General features: G+C 56.0%; 2 protein-coding genes across 3 annotated transcripts in view; one reads left to right on the top strand and one right to left on the bottom strand.

Annotated features, from left to right (window-relative positions):
• CUNH7orf50 (chromosome unknown C7orf50 homolog) overlaps positions 1 to 22,167 on the bottom strand; it is a 94,727-nt gene that overhangs the window by 54,816 nt on the left and 17,744 nt on the right. The window lies entirely within an intron of this gene.
• On the top strand, positions 7,194 to 11,905 carry Gper1 (G protein-coupled estrogen receptor 1). Its single transcript, XM_055598484.1, has 2 exons — positions 7,194 to 7,382; positions 9,705 to 11,905. The coding sequence occupies exon 2, from the start codon at positions 9,938 to 9,940 to the stop codon at positions 11,063 to 11,065; it is 1,128 nt and encodes a 375-aa protein (XP_055454459.1). The 5' UTR covers positions 7,194 to 7,382; positions 9,705 to 9,937; the 3' UTR covers positions 11,066 to 11,905.

The raw sequence follows: 22,167 nt of genomic DNA, 5'->3' as shown, positions 1-22,167 counted from the left end.
CAATTCCTTCCGGTCCCACCGGGACCCCTTCAGCTCACACCACTTCAGCCACAGTTCCATCTGCCCCGGCTACGCTTCATCTGCTGTGCCAGAACCCAGCAAGGGCCTTGCAGAGACTAGCCTGGCGGGCTACCTGAGCTTAGATTGCCAACTGCTGAGGCTGTCAACTACCAAGACCCTTCTTTATGAAGTAAGTCCCCAGCCTCAGCTATGTTGCCAGAGCAAGGAAAAGTTGACTAAACGTCCACACTCCAAGACATCTCTGCCCTCTGGCTAGAGAGGGGCAGCCCTCTGGAAGCTCTGGGTTAGCTCAGCACACAGCCAGCCATCAGCTGCCCCTGGACCAGCCTTGTAGACCCTCTCTCCACTTGCATTCGATGGAGCCAGAGTTGAGCTGACTGCCATGCAGGTTCTGGGGTGCTCTCCCCATGTGGTGCCCTCTTCTCCAAGTGTTGTACCCAAAAATACCAACTCACCCACCCTTCCAGAAATCCCGTCTCTGTCCCCTCCGCTGACCACACACAGCCTGTCCCGCTCCTCTCAGACCTCCTTCCTGTTCTGTGGCCCAGAGGATGCGTTGGGCAGGAAGCTGGCAAACCAGGGCATGATCCTGTTGGGACTGAATTCTGCATGGCGGGTCCTCCTGGTGTCACAACAGCCATCTGACATTTGGCCAGGTTCTTGGGGGCTCCTCACATTCACACTGGCAGATGTGGAGGCTGCTAAGTTAATTTATAAACACCTGCCACGATGGATGACCATCGTGGCTCGGAAGAAGAGAGGCGGCACCCTCCACCCCCACCCCCACGTGTGCTCACGCTACTGGGAGCAGTGGCCCAGGGCAGGGGCAGAAAACAGGACAAGCCGCAGCCTCAACCCACTAAGCTCCGCAGCACTCCAGGATTTAGAAATCTGACCACAAAAAGGTGCAGTGACAGCTTTCAAAGGGTGGGATCCTGGTTTTTCAGCTGCAGAGTATAGTCCAGAGACAACCTCAGTGTCATTTTTCACAAAGTGTCCAGCATTTTGTTAAGGTTTATTTATCTTTAGTGTCTGTATATGGGTGTTTTGGCTGCATATGTGGCTGTGTCACCTGTGTGCAGTGCCTGAGGAGGCCAGAAGAGGGCGCTGACCTCCTAGGACCGCAGATGGTTGTGACTGGCCATCTGGGTGCTGGGTATTGAACCCGGATTCCCTGAAAGAGCAGACAGTGCTCTTAACCTCTGAGCCACCTCTCCAGCCCACTGCCCCCTGTGGCCCTGAAATCTGCCTATTAGGTTAGGCTGGTTGGCCAGCGAGCTCCAGAGATCCACTGTGCCTCCTTGGCACTGGGACTACAACGTAGGCCACCACACCTGACTTTAGAAAGTTCCGGGGAGCCAGGGATGGGGGCCAGTGGATGGCGGTGGCAGTTCAGGCCTTTAATCCCAGCACTCAGGAGGCAGAAGTAGGCAGATCTCTGTGAGTCAGAGGCCAGGCTGGTCTATAGAGTGAGTTCCGGGGTAGCCAGGGCTACACAGAGAAATCCTGGGGTCGGGAGGGCAGTTTCCAGGGGAGCCAGCGCCCTCTTCTGGTCACCTCAGGTACTGCACACACGTGATGCAGCCCTTCGCGTGCAAGCAAAAACACCCGCCTGCATTAAGTAGATAGCTATTTACTCGTTTTTATTATTGTACAGACGCACACACAGCACACCTGTGAGGACCTGACGACAACCTGCAGAACTTGGTTCTCTCCTTCTACCATGAGGGGACAGGGACTTAACTCAGGGCATCAGGCTTGGCAGCAAATGCTTTGGCCTGCTGAGCCCTCTCCAGCTACACCTGATTTTTGTGCATGGGGTTTGGAGATCAAACTCAGTTTTCCTTGCAAGGACTTTACTGACTGCGTTCTCTCTCTAGACCTAGACTTCCGTGCTTTAAAAAGACAATAAGCTGGGTGTGGTGGTGCATGTCTGTGATTCCAGCACTCGATTCAGTCGGCTCAACTAAAAGGATCTGAGTCCAAGGCCTGCCTGGGGTACATATAAAGACCCTGCCTTAAACAAAACAATGACACCAATAAAAACAACAAAAATGGAGTGGAGGCTCCAAACAATTAAAACCTCGGAGATCTGATTGGGGGAGGGGCTCCAGTGTTGGAGCAGCAAGAGGCTGTAAGCTACACCAAGGCCCTATGAGAAAGATCCTGAGCCAGTCTCCCCAGCAAGCCCTAGCCCGGGTTAGGCCCGCTAGATTCTGTCTTTCTGTGTCTTGGCCTGGCCATATACCCATTATGTCATAAACTCTTAATAACTACTAAGAGCAAGGAAGGGTCTTTCTACCTGAGGAACCGAGAGGAAGCTCTAGAGCAAAGGAGACATCTCAGATGTAGGTCTCAGGGCTGAGTCAGGGCAAGGGTGCAGGAAATCTCAGTGTTGACGGAAACCTGGAACTGATCGTGAGGGGGAGAGACCCCCGTGGAGGCCACGTCTCTGTCTACGAAGGGACCCACCTCCAGCACTCCTTCCCGAGCCTGACTCCACTACCACACCCGTGTGTCAGTGTCCCCCTGAATAGTACGCAGGGGCCCTCCGCTGCCATCTGCACTCTGAGCTATACACACTCAACTTCTGGTTGTCAACACTCTCCAGGAATCAAAGGAAGCAACCAGAATGCTCCCGGCAACCGTGAAAGGGGCCCAGCTGTCAACACTGTGAAGCCACCGAAACGGCTCCCTGCGGGCACATGGCTGTGAGTTCTGGGCGCTGGAGGAAGGGGGGGGGGGCAGGTGGCAGCTGCAGGGCCGGGCTAGGACACGCTCCTGGGGCTGTAAATTCCTTCCCACATTGGAAGATAAGGCTACAGAGCTGGCTTTTTCTGGGAAACAGCCCAGATGGATGGGGATGGCACCTGGAGTGCGCACCTGGGATGTCTGCCTGGGGGAGGCCTCCCGAACCACACAGGACCAGGACCACAGTGCCTCGATGCCTGCAGGGCAGAGACGCCCACTCCACAGCCCCGGGCCAGGCCCATCTGGATCCTGGTGAGGGTGCCTCCCTTGAGGTGTGGTTTTCCTGGCCACCATCTCACGAGAGTTGGGGAGGCTGAGTCACAGCTGGGCACCGAGCCTGACACAACAGCCTTTCCAGGCCAGCGTGAGCAGACAGGGCACAGCGAGAGCAGCTTGGCCTCGGCCTCCCACGCTGGTCAGTGGTACCTGACCGGCGGGACCCAGCCAGGCGCTCAGCCTCCAGCTCTGGTTCTTCCTTCATAAAGAAGATGCCTGCCTCTTGCCCACTAAACACTTACATATCTGAGTCCAGTGTTAACTGTCCTGAAGCACCCAGTGCTGCAGAGTTAGAAGTCAGCGACGTCTCCAGGCCGGGGCTGGAGCTCCTGCCTCTCCTGAGTCTGGACAGCTAAAGACTGGGGTCCGGGGAGATGCTGGTGAAGATGCGTGGGGAGCTGACCCCAGATCCACAGCACCACACAGAAAGCTGTGTGCAGCGTCGCACGCCTACAGCCCGGTGCTGGGAGTGGAGACGGGCGGGGTGCCCCTGACTCTCATTGGCTGGCCAGCCTAGCCGGGTCAGCAAGCTCTGGGTACACTGAGAAATCCCATCTCAAAAACTAAGGTGGGCAGTGACGGAGGAAGCACTGGGCATAGGCCTCTACACAGGCACACAAGCATAACACACTCCAAACACACAAACATATACACAGAATGCATGCAAGGGTTGCAGACTGGAAGCACACGGGCAAACTTCTCCAACACCTGTGCTGTGTTCCCCGACCTACGCGGCCTGGCACTTCAGGGGCAAGGCAAGCCCCGTGAGCAGGTCCTACACATGCTTTTGATGGGCAGACTGCCTCGCAGTTAGGACCCAGAAGCGCCAAGAGTACTGCCGGCTGGCTCAAATAAATGGCTGTCACTCTGGGGTCCTAACAGGTGGCTGTCTAAGAGGGAGGGTGGCCTCAGCGACAAAAGGAAGCTACCTGCCTCACTCCCAAGAAAATGGAAAGGTTATCACCTGTGGGTGTCGCAGAAGAGCTATGAATGTGTCCAACACACTTGTTGGTGATTACAGTGTCAAAGGGCCTCTGCAGAGCCGGCTCACGCCATATCCAGGTGACCACCGAGCGGTGGGAAGGGAGCCAGGCAATGGTGCGCACTGGCCGTGCTCAGAGTCTGGAACCATGCCCCCTGAGGGGTCTTACCGTCAAGCAGGAGGTGATGCTAGACGCTCGAGGTGCCAGGGCTCCTGTGTGCTGCGGAAGAGGGCAGGAAGACCAACAGAGAGAAGCGGGGGGAGGCGGGCCCAGCACTGGGGGACTACGGGTCCCTGGAGGCACTCTGGACCCTGACCTGCGTTGTGTGCTGAGGAGCTCCTGGGAGGGGTTTCTGAGGTGAAAACAAACGGCGCCTGCTCCTCATATGTGAGCCTGTCTGTCTACTGAATAGGTGTGGGCCCATCACACCGGGCTTCCTCTCAAGTCTCTCCCTTTTGCCTGGAGTCACACGTCAGGGGTGAATTCAGCAGCCGGGGCCCTTCCTTGCCTGGTACACCAGCCAGTGTAGGTTCCTCAGACACAACATCATTATAACCAACTGTAGACGCACACACAGAACTCATTACTGAGCCCACGCAGACATCCACCCCGTGTGGGAACAAGCAGATCAGAAAGGACATGAGCATGGCTGGCGCAAGGGCAATGGCCCCGGCCCAGACTCAGCCACTGGCCTTGCCTTCTCCTACAAACGCTCACACTGTGTCCCTCAGGCTCTGGCCTCCGTCAAGAAACCAAGCCAGAGGCAGCCCAGCTCTGAAGGAGGGCTCACCGAGACTCCACTGGAGAGCACTGTGGGGCAAGTGCAGAGGAAGCCCTCACTAAACACTGTACCGCTGTACTGATGGAACCTTCTTCAAGGCCGCTCTCATTCCTATCCATGCAAAAACCCCTTCTGCCTGGGTCCTGCCCTGCCTGTTAGCACAGTGATGGACACAGGGCATGGCTGCCTGCTAGGTTAAAGGGAAGGCTGGGCTTAGGGTGGGACGCCGCCGGACACTTGAGCTTCGAAGCCTGCACCTGTGCATGGTGTCAGAGCACCTCAAGGGACCCCAAGAACCCAGAAGCAGTGAAGGCCCTCTCGGTGCTCCAGCACCACGGAACCCCAAGCACGGGCTTACAAGAGTCGGGAATTTTTAAGGGAGCAGCTATTTTTAAGTGGCACGCCTTGGCTATTTCAAGGCTTGGGTCTCGGTTTTATTTATTTGATTCAAAAGGAAGCTGTGTTTTTTCATGATCTGTTTCTTTCAAGACGGTGTCGCAGGCGTGTTTTAATGTTGACGTCATCCCGACTCGGCAAGCTGGTCACAGGATACTGAAGGGCCGATGGGCTCTTTATCCTGCCGCTCAAAGGAGGAAAAGCTAAAGCCCTAATTGGGTCTTCTACGGCTCGAAGGGGCCCCGATTTAGTATTTTTCCATTAAAAATAAAAATTTTAATGGAATTCTGCTTAAAGATCTGTACATTTCCAAAAATACACGTCCCAAAGATTCTAAGCCAGTAACCTATAAAAACCCACCAAGCATGTCTGCAGCAGGAGGCTAGGCCCGCAGGCACAGGACAGCAGAGCAATGTTCCCTAGTCTCCCCCAAAGCTGTCCGCACGCAGGTAACGGCTTCATTTTTAAAAAATCATTTTATGTGTACGAGTGCTTTACCTGTATATGTGTCTATGTACCACCTGTGTGCCTGGCTCCTGGGGACCGAGAGGGAGCAGGTCCCCTAAGACTGGAGTTAGGGATGACAGCCAGCCACCATGCGAGTGCTGGGAACGGGACCGTGTCCTCTTCAACTTTAACTGCTGAGCCATCTCCAGTACCTGCTTCTTCCTGCTGCATACAGGTTCCCTCTGGGGGAGCAGCGCATGGAGGTTCTGCTGTCCTCAGCCAGCAGAAGCATGCAATACTCATGCTCAGACACAAATGCCCGCCCAAGGTACTCACATCACAGCTCCAGGACGACAGCACAGGGGCTGCGCTGAGGGGAGCGCTGGAGGGAAAGCCCGAGGGGGGCCGCACTGAGCAGCTGAAGGGGGAGCCCTGGGGGCGGGGGGCCTCTGCCAGCCTAGTGAGCCCCGGCCCATGAGAGACCCTGCCTCAAAAAAAAAAAAAAAAAAAAAAAAAAAAAAAAAAGGGGGGGGTGGAGCGATAGCTCAGTGGATAAGAGCATTGTCTTCTTCTCCTAGAGGTCCTGAGTTCAGCTCCCAGCAACCACGTAATGGCTTACCACCATCTGATGCCCTCTTCAGACAGAACACTCATCCATAAAATAAACAAATAAAAATCTTAAAAAAAAAAAAACAACCAAGGTGGACAGAACCCGAGGAATAACAAGTGAGATTCTCCAGCCTCCACACACATGCACATACATGAACACGCACACACACTCAGATCAAAAGGAGAACGTTCAGATGAGACCAGTTAACTCTCAGTTATTATGACTACCAAATACCTTGACTGGGGAGCTCAGGTGGGGGCTGCCTGAGGCCTGGCCACGGGTGAAGGCCCCTCCCCGGCACCGGTCTCTGCTCCAGGCAATGCTGTGGATGAAAGTCCAACAACCGGAAGGGGGGGGTGCTTGGGGATGACAGTCAGTGACAAGGTCGAGGGACCCTCTAGCCTGGGTCTCCCCAACCTTAGCTGTACAACTAGAAACAGAGAAGACAGGCGGCTCAGCGGACCCTGGACCCAGCTAACAGCAGAGCAGAAACCCACCTGGAGTCCTAATTTCTGATGAAAACGGGCTTCCCGCCGCAGCATCCATGGGAGAATGGTAGCTGGCACTCACTGTGCCTCTGGAGCCCTACCAGGCTGACTGAAGAAACTCAGTGTTCAGTTTTAAAGTCAGCAGCAGCTAAAACAAGCGAGGGCACCATCGCTTGCTTCAACAAACGAGGAAGGATTCTTAGACAACATATATTATAATACTTCGTATTTCAAATAAATTTGTCAGTGGGTGAAACACAGCAGCCGCACTGGAAACTTCCATAAACTACGTGTCCAGTGGGACCGTTTTCACTGTGTACATGCGGGAGGAAAAAAACAGCCAGCAGAAAAATGGTTAATGCTAGCCTTCAAAGGAGGCTGGCCACAGCCCAGTGAGTAGGCTTGGGAAGTCTATAAAGGAGGCGCTGTGCCAAGGGGGCCAGACGCTGCTGCTGGACAGCCACAAGCATCTCGAGCCTGCTCCCTTCTCGGCAGGTCTCTCTCCTTGGCCTCTCCCGCTGAACCCCTGCTGGGTGTCATGCCCAAGCTGCTGCACGCCCAGGGTCAGGCCCCTGTGGGCGAGCTCCAGGTGCACCTCCAGGAGATGGACCAGTGACACCGTGGCACAGGTAAGATTCACCCTTGTGCCCAGGTTCCGGGCCTGCGTCTGGCTGGGCACCTCTCGCTGTGGTGGGACAGGAATGGTGGAAGAGCGGGCACTCCTCAGCCTCCAGGGACAGCATGCTCGGTGTGGCCAAGGCTGGGGTTCTGCCCGGTGCGGGCAGCAGCGCGCCCAGCTACACCCCGTAACAGCACGTTGCTGCCGCTCTTGGTCTGCCAAGGGAGGCTTGGTGGCTTAGAACTGTTCCAGGGACAGGGGCCTCGCAAAGCTTGCAGAAACCTGGCCTGTTTCCCCAGACCTGGACACACAACAGAAAATCGGGACACTAACACTGATCACTGGACTAACTGAGCAGCAACTTAGAGGAAGGACAGAACCTAGGGTGTCGCTTCCGCCATGCTCCCACCAGAATGGCTGGTCAGGTCCAGGGAGCAAGCTGCCTGAGGGCTCTGCCCCCCCCCCTTAAGCTGTGGCCTCTGAGTGCCAACATTTACACACTCTGGGAGGGTGCTTTAACATTTGGAGGTTTTGTCTGTATGTTTGGGGGCAGGGTCTCACTACGGAGCTCTGACTAGCCTGAAACTCACGACATAGCCTGGGCTGGCCTTGAACTTAGAGCTCCCCGTGTCTCTGACTCCTTTGTGCTGGGATTAGCGTGTGCACCGGGCCCAGTTGTCTGAAGGGAGGCCCTCCGCACTGTAGGTGGACTGTAGAGTGGCGCTTCTGTGGCTCAGATGGGCGCGACCCTGAAGGATGGGTTGCCCACATACACCCACACTTCCAGGCCAGGATGTGGCCATGGCACTGAGCGGCCCCTCCTTCTTGTACTTTAAAGAATCAGGACTTCGGGAGAAAGGCCAATACACCTCTGGCTTGCTCTTGCTTCACCTCAAAACCAAATTCATCCCCGTGAGGAAAGCAACAGAGATGCATTTCCAGGAGCCAAGCCTGTTGGCTTTATCTTACCCTGACCGTGTGTGAGGAAGCTGGCTAGGAGCTGCGCCGCCCAGGGCAATGCGGACACTGAGTAGCATTCTGGCTTCCCCCAGCACACTCCCACACAGTGACAGCCCGGGTCTCCAGTCACTGCCAGTGCTGCTGAAAACCCGGGCCACCCCACAGAGAACGCTGGAGCACAGAGGCCAACAGGCTAGGAAACATCCCCAGCCATGAAGGACGAAACTCAGCTTCCTGGCTACAGCATCTGGGATGTTAGGTTTCACAGTGCTCTGTGAAAAGGAAAAAATGCTTCTTTCCTTCCTCTCTCCCTTCCTCCCTCCCTCCCTCCTTTCCTTTCTTCATTCCTTCCTTCCTTATTCCCTGGAATGGGGTCTCGGGCTGTTGCCGAGGAAGTCTCAAACTCCTGGGTCCAAGGGCTGGGGGGATGAGGAGTCATTCTCAACTCTTTAGTGAGTTTGAGGACAGTCTGGACTACATGAGACCCTGCCTCAAAAAAAAAAAAAACAAAAAAAACAAAAACAGCGTGTGGGCCAGGTGATGGTGATACATGCCTTTAATCCCAGCGTCAGGAGGCAGGCGGATCTCTGTGAGTTCAAGGCCAGCCACGGCTACACAGAGAAACCCTGTCTCAGGAAAAACAGAACAATACAGTTGTTTATATGCGTGTACATGTGTGTATGCATGAATGCATGTGCGTGTGTGTGCACATGTGGGAGAGTGTGTGTATGTATGAGTGCGTGGCTGCATGTGACGCTGAAGGCGGAACCCACAGCGCTCCTGTGCCGGGGAAATGTTCGACCACTGAGCTACATCCCAGTCCTCAAATAACAATTTTTATTCTTCACTTGTTTTCGTTTACATGGGGGGGGGGCAGGCGTTTATTCCCGGCACCCACACTCGGTACTGCCACTAGTAAAAGAGCAAAACTTCTCTTTCCACTTTACTGCAAGAGAAAAAGCAGCTCCCGTGCCATGGGCTTCTTGGCCTACCTTTGAGAAAGACTGGGTTTTTCCCTTCCCATGTCCCCTCTCTCTCCTGCAGCTGCTGAAGCTAACGGGACTTCCTGTCTCAGCAAACAGTAGTTTTCCTCAAATTCCCACACCACACATTCATGTTATTTCATGAGCCAGCGATGTGGTGGGGCCCGCTGCATCTCCCATGACTCACAGCCTGTCATCAACGCAAACCACCAACTGTGGATGCCCTTGGGGACAGAAAAGGACACTTCTACATCCTTCTCTTCTGCTGCAGCTCAGGGGCACCCTGAGCCAGGGTCCAGGCAGGCACCGCCATCCCTCCCGAACCACACTGGCTCCCTCCGGATGCCGGAGGTTCTAGACGCCTAACCTTGCCGTGTCTGCCTCCACAGGTGCCCAGAGAGCAAGTGGGTAGCAGGGGTGGCTGCCCAGCCCTGTCCAGGCATCAGGCACCCTGTCTGCCCATCTGGTTTTCTGAGACTAGACTAACAGGCTCCCAGGACAATCCTTTGCAAACGCCTGGCTCACTTGCAAGAGAATCACCTTTCTTGGTGAAGATGGAGCTGTCGCTAAGAACAGACTTCTGTGACCCTTTCAGCAGGCCCTGAAAGCGCCGAGGGAAGCCATGGATGCCTCCACTACAGCCCAGAATGTTGGCATGGAGATCTACCTAGGTCCTGGGTGGCCAGCCCCTTCCAACGCCACCTCCGTGGCCCTCAACCTGTCCGTGCCGCCGCAGGGCGACAGCCCAGGGAACCTCACTGGGAACCTGTCTGAGCACCAGCAGTACGTGATTGCCCTCTTCCTCTCCTGCCTCTACACCATCTTCCTCTTCCCCATCGGCTTCGTGGGCAACATCCTCATCCTGGTGGTGAACATCAGCTTCCGGGAGAAGATGGCCATCCCAGACCTGTACTTCATCAACCTGGCAGCCGCAGACCTCATCCTGGTGGTGGACTCGCTCATTGAGGTGTTCAACCTGGACGAGCAGTACTACGACATCGCGGTGCTCTGCACCTTCATGTCCCTCTTCCTGCAGATCAACATGTACAGCAGCGTCTTCTTCCTCACCTGGATGAGCTTCGACCGCTACCTGGCGCTGGCCAGGGCCATGCGCTGTGGCCTCCTCCGCACCAAGCACCACGCGCGCCTCAGCTGCGGCCTCATCTGGATGGCCTCGGTGTCCGCCACCCTGGTGCCCTTCACAGCCGTGCACCTGCGGCACACCGAGGAGGCCTGCTTCTGCTTTGCCGACGTCAGAGAGGTGCAGTGGCTGGAGGTCACCCTGGGCTTCATCGTGCCCTTCGCCATCATTGGCCTCTGCTACTCCCTCATCGTTCGGGCCCTGGTCCGGGCCCACCGGCACCGAGGCCTGCGCCCACGCCGGCAGAAAGCCCTGCGGATGATCTTTGCCGTGGTCCTCGTCTTCTTCATCTGCTGGCTGCCGGAGAACATCTTCATCAGCGTGCACCTCCTGCAGTGGACGCAGCCAGGGGACACTCCCTGCAAGCAGTCCTTCCGCCACGCCTACCCCTTGACGGGCCACATCGTCAACCTCGCGGCCTTCTCCAACAGCTGCCTGAACCCCCTCATCTACAGCTTCCTGGGAGAGACCTTCAGGGACAAGCTGAGGCTGTACGTGGAGCAGAAGACAAGCCTGCCAGCTCTGAACCGCTTCTGCCACGCCACGCTCAAGGCCGTCATTCCTGACAGCACGGAGCAGTCAGAGGTGAAGTTCAGCAGTGCTGTGTGAGGGGGACCTCCCAGACGGAGGAGGAACGGCCGGTGCTCAGGAGCTGCACACCTGGCCCAGGCGGTGGCTGACCCCCGTGGCTTGGGGAACGCCACAATGCTGGGTCATCTCTGGCTGCAGGGATCCTTCCTGACTGTCCGGCTCATGTTGATGCCATCCAGATTCAGGGGCCCGAGGCAGCAGGTCACATGACATTGACCTCTGACCTCAAACGGCACCTTGAAGGCCTGCTGCCTGGTTGTCTCTCCATAGCCTCTGTCCCCAGAAGACAACTCTGCTGTGATGGGCAGCCAGAAGGATAGGCCACCCAACGGGGCCACCAGTCACACTTCTGCTCCAGGCCTGCCACGTGGGTGGAAGAGGCTAGAGACTGGGTGTATGACCCAGACCCAAACTGGCTACATTTCCTTTGCTTGTGATATATAACTGACCATGCACATGCTGTCCAGTGCAGCAAACCTTAAGACACCGGAGCCTTCTTCCTGTCTCCCAGAAGGCCTCGGGGTCACCCCAGACGCCACTCCTAACTCCTGAGTGGCCAGCATATCCGAGCTGAGAAAGGCCCTTTAACAAAACGCCTGGCTGCTCTGGGATGTCCACCCCCCCCCCACACACACACAATGCCTGTTTACAAAGGTGTCCGCCGGTGTGGAGGTGGAAGGCTGTGGGTGCTCTGTGTGGGTCAGTGGGTGCTGCAGTGAGTGTGGGGCTGAGGGACTCGCCTCCACAGAAAACAAAACTGGGAGCCGTGAGATGCAAATGGATCTTATTAAAATGTAAAAAAGAAAGAAAGAAAATCGGTGTTCATGCAGTGTCTGTGAATAAAGCGCAGTCTCTTGGCGACTCTGCTGTGCTCTGCACTTCTTTCGGCGGTGAGGAGGCGTGGGTGAGGAGGCATGAGTGAGGGACGCACACCAGTACAGGCAGCCCACAGCCTCACACACCTATGTGCCACTCTCAGGACCCGCTTGCGCACCAACGGTCACCCCAGCCTGCTGGCTACACCTGGCACTTCTGGGATCGGGTGGGCCACATCCTGTGTTTCACCTGGGCACCAAACGTGGCTTCCCTGTAACTCACACTGACAGTCACACTTCGCCTCAGTCAGGGGTCTGCACAGGACGGCTATCTGTCCCGTCCCTAGGAGACTCCGGACTGTTATGTGTGCCCAGGGCTGGGAGTCACAGGGCATGCCTGGGGCCAGGACAGAGGGACTCTCTGGCCCTGCATCACAGGCTCAGCCTCCACTCCCGACCACCCCCCTGGGTAGCTGCCCATGGTAGGAGGCCCACTGCTCTAGCCAAGGACCCTGGGGTCTCTAGACTCTACAGAGTGTAGGAGCTGGGGCAGGACCTTAGGGGAACACATGAGGTAACATGGCAGTGACAGAAATGACTCACTTTGTCTCTAAAGAATATGCTATTTTCCATTCAAACCTATGACCCTGCCTTTTTATTCTGATAACAAGCTGTATTTATAGATAAGCCTAAGTAAGTGAAAAGGTAGGTGATATTTAAGGCATTAAGTTAAATATTAAAGGTATTTAATTATCTTTCCAGATATTTAAGAACAGTATCTGGAAAGAGAACAGGAAGTTTAGTGGACTTGGCAGGGCCAAGAGTTAGCCAACTACACAGGACACAGATTCCCTCTGCCTCGGTTCTCTGTCAGACACAGCTTGTGCAGGGTGGCATGGCTACCAGCCTGGAATGAGTCCCTGCTGAGAACAAGTCTTCAATAACCAGAGCATCTGTCCCCAGCTTTCACCAGAGTCCTATGCAGGGCTGGCTTTCTACCTGGGCGGGACGTGAGGACCAGTCACCTCCAGGAAGAACCGGCCGGTGAAGAACCAGCTGGTGTGTGCCTCTGTCTTGCAGAGCTCCACAACTCAGGTAGGAGTGCTCGACTCCACTCCAGCCAAGCCTTCAAGGTACGCAGAGCTCATGCCGCCCTTGCCAAACCAAGAGGTGTAAGACCTCGTTAGCAGCCTCGGAGCCCCAGGTGATGCGGGCAGCTCTCACGGGGCTCCTACGGACAGGCGCAAAGTGGGGCTTACAGTGGAGGCTGGCAAGTGTGGCTGCAAACCCTGACGGGGTGACATCACTGTACATGTTCACTGCAAGTTGCCTCGCTTGACCTCAGTGATGGTGACAGAAACAGACCCCACCCATTCCCAGTCACGGAAGAAGGCAAGGCTGGGCCGCAACTTCCCAAGTGTGCCTACGTGAGAGGCATCTTTCCGGCTGTCCTCGGGCCAGTGTGAGGCACAGATGTCTGAAATCAGCTTTGGTTAGGGAGGCAGCCAAGGCCTCGGAAAGAGGACAACAGCCCCCTGGGACCCCTGTGCTTTTCATATAGAGAAAAAACTAGATGCTCAGAGTCTGTGAACGCTCAGAACCATGGACAACAGAGGATGGGGCTGGGAACAGAACCTCAGCCTCCAGCACCCACACTGTCTCTACAGAGCACTTGGCAGCTCTGTGACAGGGAAGAAAGAGCCTGGACAGCCGGGGAGCCAGCGCACCCAGAGGGCAGCCAGGGTCACCCTTTCCTCTTTACAGCTACAACACCAGGCCGACAATTCACTGCACCTGCGTGAAATCCTAGAACACCTCTCAAGAGACAGCACCCCTTCCTCATGGCCAGCCAGCCTTATGTCAGCGGCACAGGACAGGCCTGCTCTTTGCTGCACATGGCCGCAGCCCAATGTAATGCCACCTCCTCTCTGAGGCTCCTGAGTGGAGGCTTCTGCAAGCTAGGTTTCGACAGGCTGGAGGCAGAGAGGGTTGGAACCCAGCTCCTGCCTCCTCTGTGCCTCAAAGCACACTTGCCATCTGCAGACGTTAGAACTGCTCTGGGGATGGGTGGGGTGGATGACCCAGCCCCGGGCAGGGTGGCTAAAAGGGTAAGGCGAGGTCGAAGGCTGAACCTAGGGGGACAGGACAGGGCAGAGGTGGCTGGCTCTTTGGGGCCCTGTGCAGCCCATTTGACCCCCCTCAAGAGTGTGTCCGGGAGCTGAGCTGAGGCTAACACAATTATTCTTGGCAGGAACACCACAAGATAAAATCAAGGCGTTTTAATTGCACTGCTGTTTCCTGGTAACCTGGCTCACTCCTGCGTACAAATGTAGTTCAGACCCTAGGAGGAGCAGAGGCAGCCACCGTGGGCACAGAAAACCTGCTTAGAACTGGAAACCATTCCATCACCTTCTCACAGCTGAAATAATGCGCTCTGCCTGCACCCCAGCCCACCCGTCTTCCCGGGCCCCGGCCAGCAAGACCTGAGCTACAATTAATCGTCTCCTCCCTGCTTCCGAGGGACGAAGGGGGCCAGCCACCCAGCTGCGAGGGAGAGGCTTCTAAAACTCATAAAGGATAATCGGCAAGCTTGACAGCACACTTGTCTTTTGGGATTCTCCCCCCAAAGGCCTATGTAGTGGCGCAGTGTGGACGCTCTTCGGCCGCAGTCCTGAACACGAACCACGAGCACACAGCAGCCTCCCCTCCACTCCTTCGCAACACTTGGGAAATTCAGTCCCAAGCGTCTCTGCTTCATTAATGCTTTTTTAAAATTTGTGTGCACATGTGTATGGTGTCAGCAGGGGGGTGGGGAGGGGAAGTTGCTTGTGTGGAGGTCAGAGGCCAATTTAGGATGTCTTCCCCTAATCAAACTCGATAATAAAGATCTTTATTTTTTTCAGACAGAGTCTCTCACTGAGCAGTGACCCCAGGGATCTGCCTGTACACACACACGCTCACGCACGCCCCTTAGAGACCTGGCATGTTCGGGGTGGGAGCGCTGGAGCATGTGGTTCTCAGTGAGAAAGGCTCTGGGGGGACAAGGTCACACCCAGGACAGAGGAGATGGCCTCAGGTCCTCCCATGGGCCAAACTGGGATGATCTGAGCATCAGGGTAATTAAGAGGAGTCAACAGCTACAAACAGTTATGGACTATTAACGAGCAACCATGACTCCACTCCAGTAATAACTGGATAAATATAACTTACATAATAAATACAATGTAATAAGAAGCCAAGCAATGAGCCAGAGCGTGGGCACCGGGAGGAGGAGGCAGCCTATGGGAAGAGCTGGCAGGCAGGAGAGCGGATCCGGAGTAAGCCCAGTCCCTCAGCAGCCTTCCCAAGGGTTCACTCATGTGGCCACAAGCCCCCCGGTGAGGGAGCGAGGCACCTGCAAAGCCCAACTTATTAGAGCAGGGCGCTCCCACGGAGCAGACGGCGCGGCCCCTCCTGGGTGGCCACACTGGCATCATGGAGGACGGGGAGTCCAGACAGTGGAGAGAGGCAGGGAAGCATACACCTGATCCAACCGGACAGCATCAGGAAAAACCAAAGTGGTGACAAGGAGCCGGCGCACACCACAGTGATGAACAAAGACTGAGTTCCAGTGAAAAGGGGCATGGAATGCAATGCAAGATCCCCAGTCAAAAAAAAAAAGGGGTGGGGGTGAGAGAGGGCTGGAGACCCGGGTGGGATGGGCTACAACCAGGGCCTGATGCACGAGGCTCACCTGTAATCGCGGCACATGGGAGGTGGGGGCAGGAAGGACAGGCATCCAAGTCCAGCTTGGGTCTCACAAGCCCATCTCAAACAAACAAACAAACAAATGCACGCCGCAAAGGCTACTGGGGAGCTTAAGGTTGGGTACCAAGGCCCAGTTTCCTGAGCCTGCCTCATGTGCTGTATAATGTAACTACTTTCCGCACCCTCGGCAACCAGTGAGACAGCCAAAGGTAAAGGACATTCTGGGGCTGAGAGATAGCTCAGAGGGTCAAAAACGCTTGCTGCCTAAGCACGAGGACGTGAGTTCAAGCCACAGCACTGATGTGAAAAGCCAAGCCTTACTCATGTGCCTTACCCAGGGCGGGCGGGGAAGCGGAAGCATGACACGGGGTGACACCCTCGTCAGGAAGCTGCTCTGCGCTGGACTCTCCTTATGCACGTCCCTCTCGCCTGGCTCTGCGGTCCCTTCCACGCAGAGGAGAGCCACCTACGCTGCTTGCACTTGCCATTAGCAGCTGCAAAGCGTGTTCTGAACAAGGGCAGCTTAAGCCATCTGGAATCCCCGAAGCCATCCTCCAGCATTTACTGGGAAGCTCCTAATTAAAGTTTTCTCTTCTCACTTACTGCCTGGTAATTCCAGCTTTATTTTCTCTTTCACAGTGGGAAACTAATTATCCGGGGTGCCTTTCCATAGGCTTTTCAATTAAAAACAGGGGGAAAGCACGTTGGTAAAATGAAAGTGGGGGGCGGGCAGTCATTCTCTGCATTCACTCACACAGAGGCAAAGGCCAGTTCTCTGTCCCGGAGGGCAGGCTCTCCAGGGAGGCAGGACACCTATGCACAGCGTCAGCCAGCTAGCAGCCCAGGGCCGAGACTGATGGCCCAGCCATTGCTGTCCAGCAGCAAGGTACAGAGAAGGCCAGTCACACCCCTCACTCTGCAAGGCCGACGCCTCCCTGGGGATAACACCGCTGAAGACTGGGGTGGGGAGGGAGATGTGTCCATCAACCAGCAAGAGCCTCCATCCGCACCCCTGGGACTGGCCAACACTAGGAGAAAACGGAGCATGCCACCCGGGGTGCTGCCACCGGTGGGAACGCCAGCTTCCCTCAGACCGGAGAAGGGCTCCTACTGTACCAAGCAGGCCAGGAGTGGTGGTGCATGGAGGCTGAGGCAGGAGGACTTTGAGTTTGAGGTCAACCTGGCCTAACCTAGCTCAGAAAACCAAGGGCTTGGGTGGGAAGTGGGGAGGCGGCTCTGTTGATAAAGTGTTTGCTTTGCAAGCACAAGGTCCCGGGTTCCTTACTTAACAAAGCCAGGCATGGTGGCCTCCGTTTGTTATCCTGGCCATGGACACTCCATCACACCCCAAGTGTCCGTCACTCTGGGAAGCCATTTCTAAGACATCTTGCTCACCAGGCACAGATTGAGGGTCAGGAGAACACTTCGAGCCTGGAAGTGCTCGGGTTGGCATGCCCTCTGGGAATGAGTCCTGGGCAGAGGGTTCAGGGGTGCTGAGAAGTGAGGGAAAAGGGCTCCTCAGAGCTGGAGAGACCCTTCCAGCCCCAGATGAGCTGCCGGACGGCCAAGGCAACTTGCTTGGCGCAGCAGAAGCCTAGAGGCACACCAAAGGTGCCCTCTCGCAGACACAAGAGAGAGAGCAAGCGCACGCGTGCACGCACGCACGCGCACACACACACACACACACACACACACACACAGAAGGGTGCTCATGCGCACACTACAGCTCAGTGTCCTCACACATCCGACCTGGTGGCGGAGGAGCAGGTCATCTGCTGGGCTAATCTGCCTGCAGCCATTGTGCAGAGGGTGGGGCCCATTTGAAAGCCACAGGAACAGGGAACAAAAAAGGCCCCAAACCAGCCTGTGTCCTACCCTGGGGTGGGATCCACCCGAAACTTATCACAAGAAGTCAGCTGTGGGTCCTGGAGCCGTCCCAGCTGTGCGCCCGGGGAGCTGGCTCTGCTGAGGGCTAATGCGTCCCTCGGGAGAAGACACAATGGAGTAAGTGGCAGCTAAGCCCGAGGCCTCCTCCTCTCCCCTCCCCCACAGCCGGGGCCTCCTCTCATGGGATCTGTCCTCCCCAGACAGCTGCAGCATCATGACAGTGCAGGGCTGACATGGGCTAGGACAGTCCCAGCCCAGGCCTGCATGGAGCCACCTCACGGAGCACGCGCTCAGAGGAGGCCTGGGCTTCTTGTCCTGCAGGCTCCGGCAGCCCCACCAGCATCAACAGAACAGAAGTTATGCAGGGCGCTCAGGCCTTAGAAACTCAGTCCTCCTCACCCTTGGAAAGAGCACCCTTCACAAATGGAGAGAGGAGCGGAGACTGTCGTCCCCCCCCCCCCCCCCCACGCCCAAGCAGTGGCTAAGCCGGCTGAATCCACAGTCACCAGCCTGGGCTTTGTCTCATGGAAACCCTTCTCCAGGAGGTGACTAGCCAGGAAACACCCCTGGTTCAAACGTGGCGGCCTCTAACAAGGCAGGGCACCCCTTCAGTAGATGGGCAGCGCGCACGCGCGCGCACACACACACACACACACACACACACACACACACACGAATGCCTTAAAGGCACAGCATCCAGGTTGATTTTCGGAAGCAAGCTCCCAGGGCTGGCCACCCGAGCAGGCGTCAGGAGAGCCCGGACACCTCCAGCCTTCTAACGTGTGTGTGCACATGCATACACACTCAGTGTCGTGCACAGGCAGGCACACATGGGTACAAAGCCATTTGTCTGGCATGGACACACACAGGCATAAACCTATTCCCATGAACTCAGGCACACACACACACACACACACACACACACACACACACACAGGCACCCAGGGCCCATGACGAAGTGCTATTCGTGCACACATGGTTAAAGAGCCTGGCCAACTCAGCGTTGTCAAGGCAACAGCACATCCTGCACTCTGCTGCTGTAGCAACGTGAACTCACACAACCCCAGTTTGGGGAACAGTGTGGGGGGTGGGTGAGATCCTCCCATCAGCTCCTGCCAGCCCCTTCCTGCCAGTCACACCCTTTGAGGCCCCCTCCCCCGTGCGGATGGCACCTGTCACCTGGAGTGGCTAACACACAGAATTCAGCCGAAGAGACAGGCCTCTTCTCTAGGAATGACTTCTGGTTAGTCCCTGACCCTTTCTGCTCTCATTTTACATTTCCTTTCAGAATGGCCAGAGGTGGCATGGAGGAGGCAGCCTGGCCAAGCAGCAGGACCTGTGGCCTTAGCCTAATGCCCTGGACCAGCAGTGACCAGTTGGTGGGCGCTGAGTAAGTGGCCAGGAGGCTGCAATGGCTGGATGAGCTCACTCTGCTGGCTAACCTGGCAGACATAGAGTCACAGGGTGAAACATCCCTGAGAGAGGCCAGACTTCCACCACGTGAAGCCCAGGTACAGTGGAAGCTGAGCTGTGCCGTTGGACACACACCCCTGGAGGCAATGCGTGGGCTGACTGACGCAGCTCGGCTGGGCTGGGCTCAGGAAGCCGCTGTTTGCTCCTGTGAAGTTTTTAAAGCGAGGAGCCCGGGGCACGGCTCCAGTACCAGCTCAATTGTGTTCAAACTGATGCTCAGTTCAGAGCCGAGGCCCACACACACATTGCTGACGCTCCTGGCACACCAGGGTCTCACTCCTTCAGGAAAGCCAAAGCGATGTCAAAGCACAGCCCACCTTCCACAAACCCGAAGTCTGAAGGGCCGCTAGAAAGGCACGTGATTCCAGTACAGCCAGACAGGCCTGGAAACTCCTCGGGCCGGTGGAGGGGAAGGAGAGACCATGGCCCGCTCTGAGTTACCTAACTGCCTTCTGAGCCAGCCTCAGGGCCTCTCAAGCTTCGTAGCCTTGCAGGAGTTTGGGTGCAGAGACCTTTCTTCAGTTTCCCGGGTGTCACCCTGCTGCCACCCCTAAGGGGACACTGTCATCACAGTAGCACAGAACTGAAGGCTCTTCCAAGCTCTCAGCAGCTCAGCCCCAAATATCAGCCTGGGCTTTCGGCTTCCCATCCGATATGGGCAGACAATTCCACCTTAAAAACACATGAAACCCAACTGGAGAGATGGCCCAAGCAGTAAAGCCATGGCCAGGGAAGCATGATCTCTGAGCTGGGATGCCAGCTTAGTCAACAGACGGTGTGTTGGCGGAATGGCGGAGACAGGAGGATTTCTTTGGCTCACTGGCCAACCAGTCTTGCTGGGTCAGTGAACTGCAGGTTCAGTGAGAAGACCTTACCTCACATAAATAACAATTATGATGAGAGTCCGGTGAGATAGCTCAGTAAAAATGCCTGCCACCCAAGCACGAGTGCCTGACTCTGGATGCCCGACGCCCACGTAAAAAGTTAGGTGTGACATGTTCGTGTAATCCTAGCACCGGGGAAGCGGAGATGGGAAGATCCCTGGGGCTTGCTGGCCAGCCGGTCGAGTCAAATCCATGAGCTGTAGGTTCAGGGAGAGAACCTGTCTCAAATTAACTAATTAAGAGGGGCTGGCAAGATGGCTCAGAGAAGTTCCTACTGCTGTTGCTGAGGTCCTGAGCTTGGTTCCCAACATCACAGTGAGTGGCTCACAACCGCTGTTTCTCCAGCTCCAGGAGATCAGACGCCCTCTTCTGGACTCCAAAGACACCTCCCCCCCTCTCTCTCCCCCCCCCCCTCTCTCTCTCCCCTAAAAAGTAAAGATGAAATCTTTCTCTCCCCACCCCCCTCTCTCTCTCTCCCCTAAAAAGTAAAGATGAAATCTTAATAGGAAGGTGGAGAGTGATTTTGGAAGGCACCCAATCTGTCTTCTACACAGAGGCTCACCTCCAGGATGAGATGTTTCGGCGCCTGTGTCCAGCCAGGGAAAAGGAGGCCCCCAATTTGCTCCTTACAGTTCTATCACCTCACCTCCGTTTTTGAGGTAGAGCCAATTTCAAACTCTAAGTACCAGGGATGACCAGGACCGACTGACCCTCCTCTACCCGCCCCCGTGCTGTGATAACAGCATCCACATGCTGGCCGGGGAGAACTCAGGGCTGCCTGCACGCCAGGCCAGGGCCTCACTCTCAGTGAAGTCACACCACAGCCCTGGTTCTAGTAAAGTCCCACACAGCAATCTCATGTCTGAGCAAAGTGACAGAGCAGTGCTTCGGGCACAACTGTTTGTCCTGAGGAGGGACAGAAAATACCACAGATTGGATTTCTGACAAAACATGAGCGGCAAGGAAAAGTCAGTTTATATGCATGAAACATCGCCAGCCTTTGTCCCCCGATGCAAATCCACACTTCCCTCCAGACACGCTGGCGACACGCGCTGGAGGGAACCCGGACAGAAGCAGCAGCACAAGGACCCACGGGGCAGCTGGGCGAAGAGCTGCCCCAGGAGGCCAACAGGACGTCAGCGGGCAGGATCCTGGCACAGCAGGGCACAGCTGGCACTGGGTCAGGAGGGATGCGAGAGCCCCCCCACACACACACACGGATGCTCCAGCCCCCACACACACACACACACAAACACACACGGATGCTCCAGCCCACACACACACGCGCTCGAACCTCCCGGCAGCATCTGTGCCACAGGGGCGGAACAACACGACATCGCCTGGGAAAATGCATTTTGGAGCCACCGAGAGGGGGTGGCAGGTCACGGTGCTTGCCCCATAAGCCCAACACCCGGGTCTGACCTCCTAGACCCAATGTGACGCTGAAGGAGAGCACTCAACAAAGTTATCCCCTGACCACAAAGTTATACCCTAACCTGCTGTGGCATGGTTAGCACGTATACACGCAAGCGTGCTCACACACAAACGACAGTGAATACTTTTTTCAAAGCACGGTCTCGGAGCACCTGAGCTGAGAGAGCTGTCATCACAACCCGCCCTCGAGTCACACTTCTAGTTCCCGGTGGCACAGGCTGGACTGTAGACCTGCTCAAGCTCGATTTCCCAAGCCGTGAGCTGGTCAGACGCTCTCACTTACGACCTAATTTAATAATAGCAAATGCATTCCTACTGCTCAGCCGGGGGTGTGGGGGAGGGCAGAGAAACCGGGCGCCCTGGGGCAAGAGCCGAACATGGTTCGAGCGTCCTAACTGCCGATGTTATAAGTCTTTATTGTGGATTTCTTTTCAGTGTGAAGTGTGTGTGGAAGCCAGAAATCGACGGTGGATCTGCTCCTCAAACATTCCCCACCTTACTGTTTTTAGATAGGGTCTCTCCCTGGACCCGGCGCTCAGCAGTTCAGCGTAACGAGGCAGCTAGTGAGCCCCAGGATTCTCCCGGCCCTGGGCTTCCAGGCACACACCACCATGTCTGGACTTTTAAATGGGTGCTCGGGACCAAACCTAGGTCCTCATGCTTACACACCAAGCACCTTCCAGAAGGAGCCATCTCCCAACCTTAAGCTCTTCTTTAAAGTGAGATAGGGTAGTTTTTTGACAGTTGTCCCTTCTCCAGCATCCCGATGGCCTTCAGAGCAGGTGTCACAGGGCCAGCTGGAATGCCCCATTACAGCCGGTTTCTGCCGACGAGCCACCAACACTCTGCCACTGCCAGTCCAGGTGCAAACAGCCCGGGC

The sequence above is a fragment of the Psammomys obesus genome, unplaced genomic scaffold (genome assembly GCF_907164565.1).
Source record: "Psammomys obesus unplaced genomic scaffold, mPsaObe1.curated_primary_1811, whole genome shotgun sequence".
NCBI lineage: Eukaryota > Metazoa > Chordata > Mammalia > Rodentia > Muridae > Psammomys > Psammomys obesus.
This window is presented reverse-complemented; position numbering and strand designations above follow the sequence as displayed.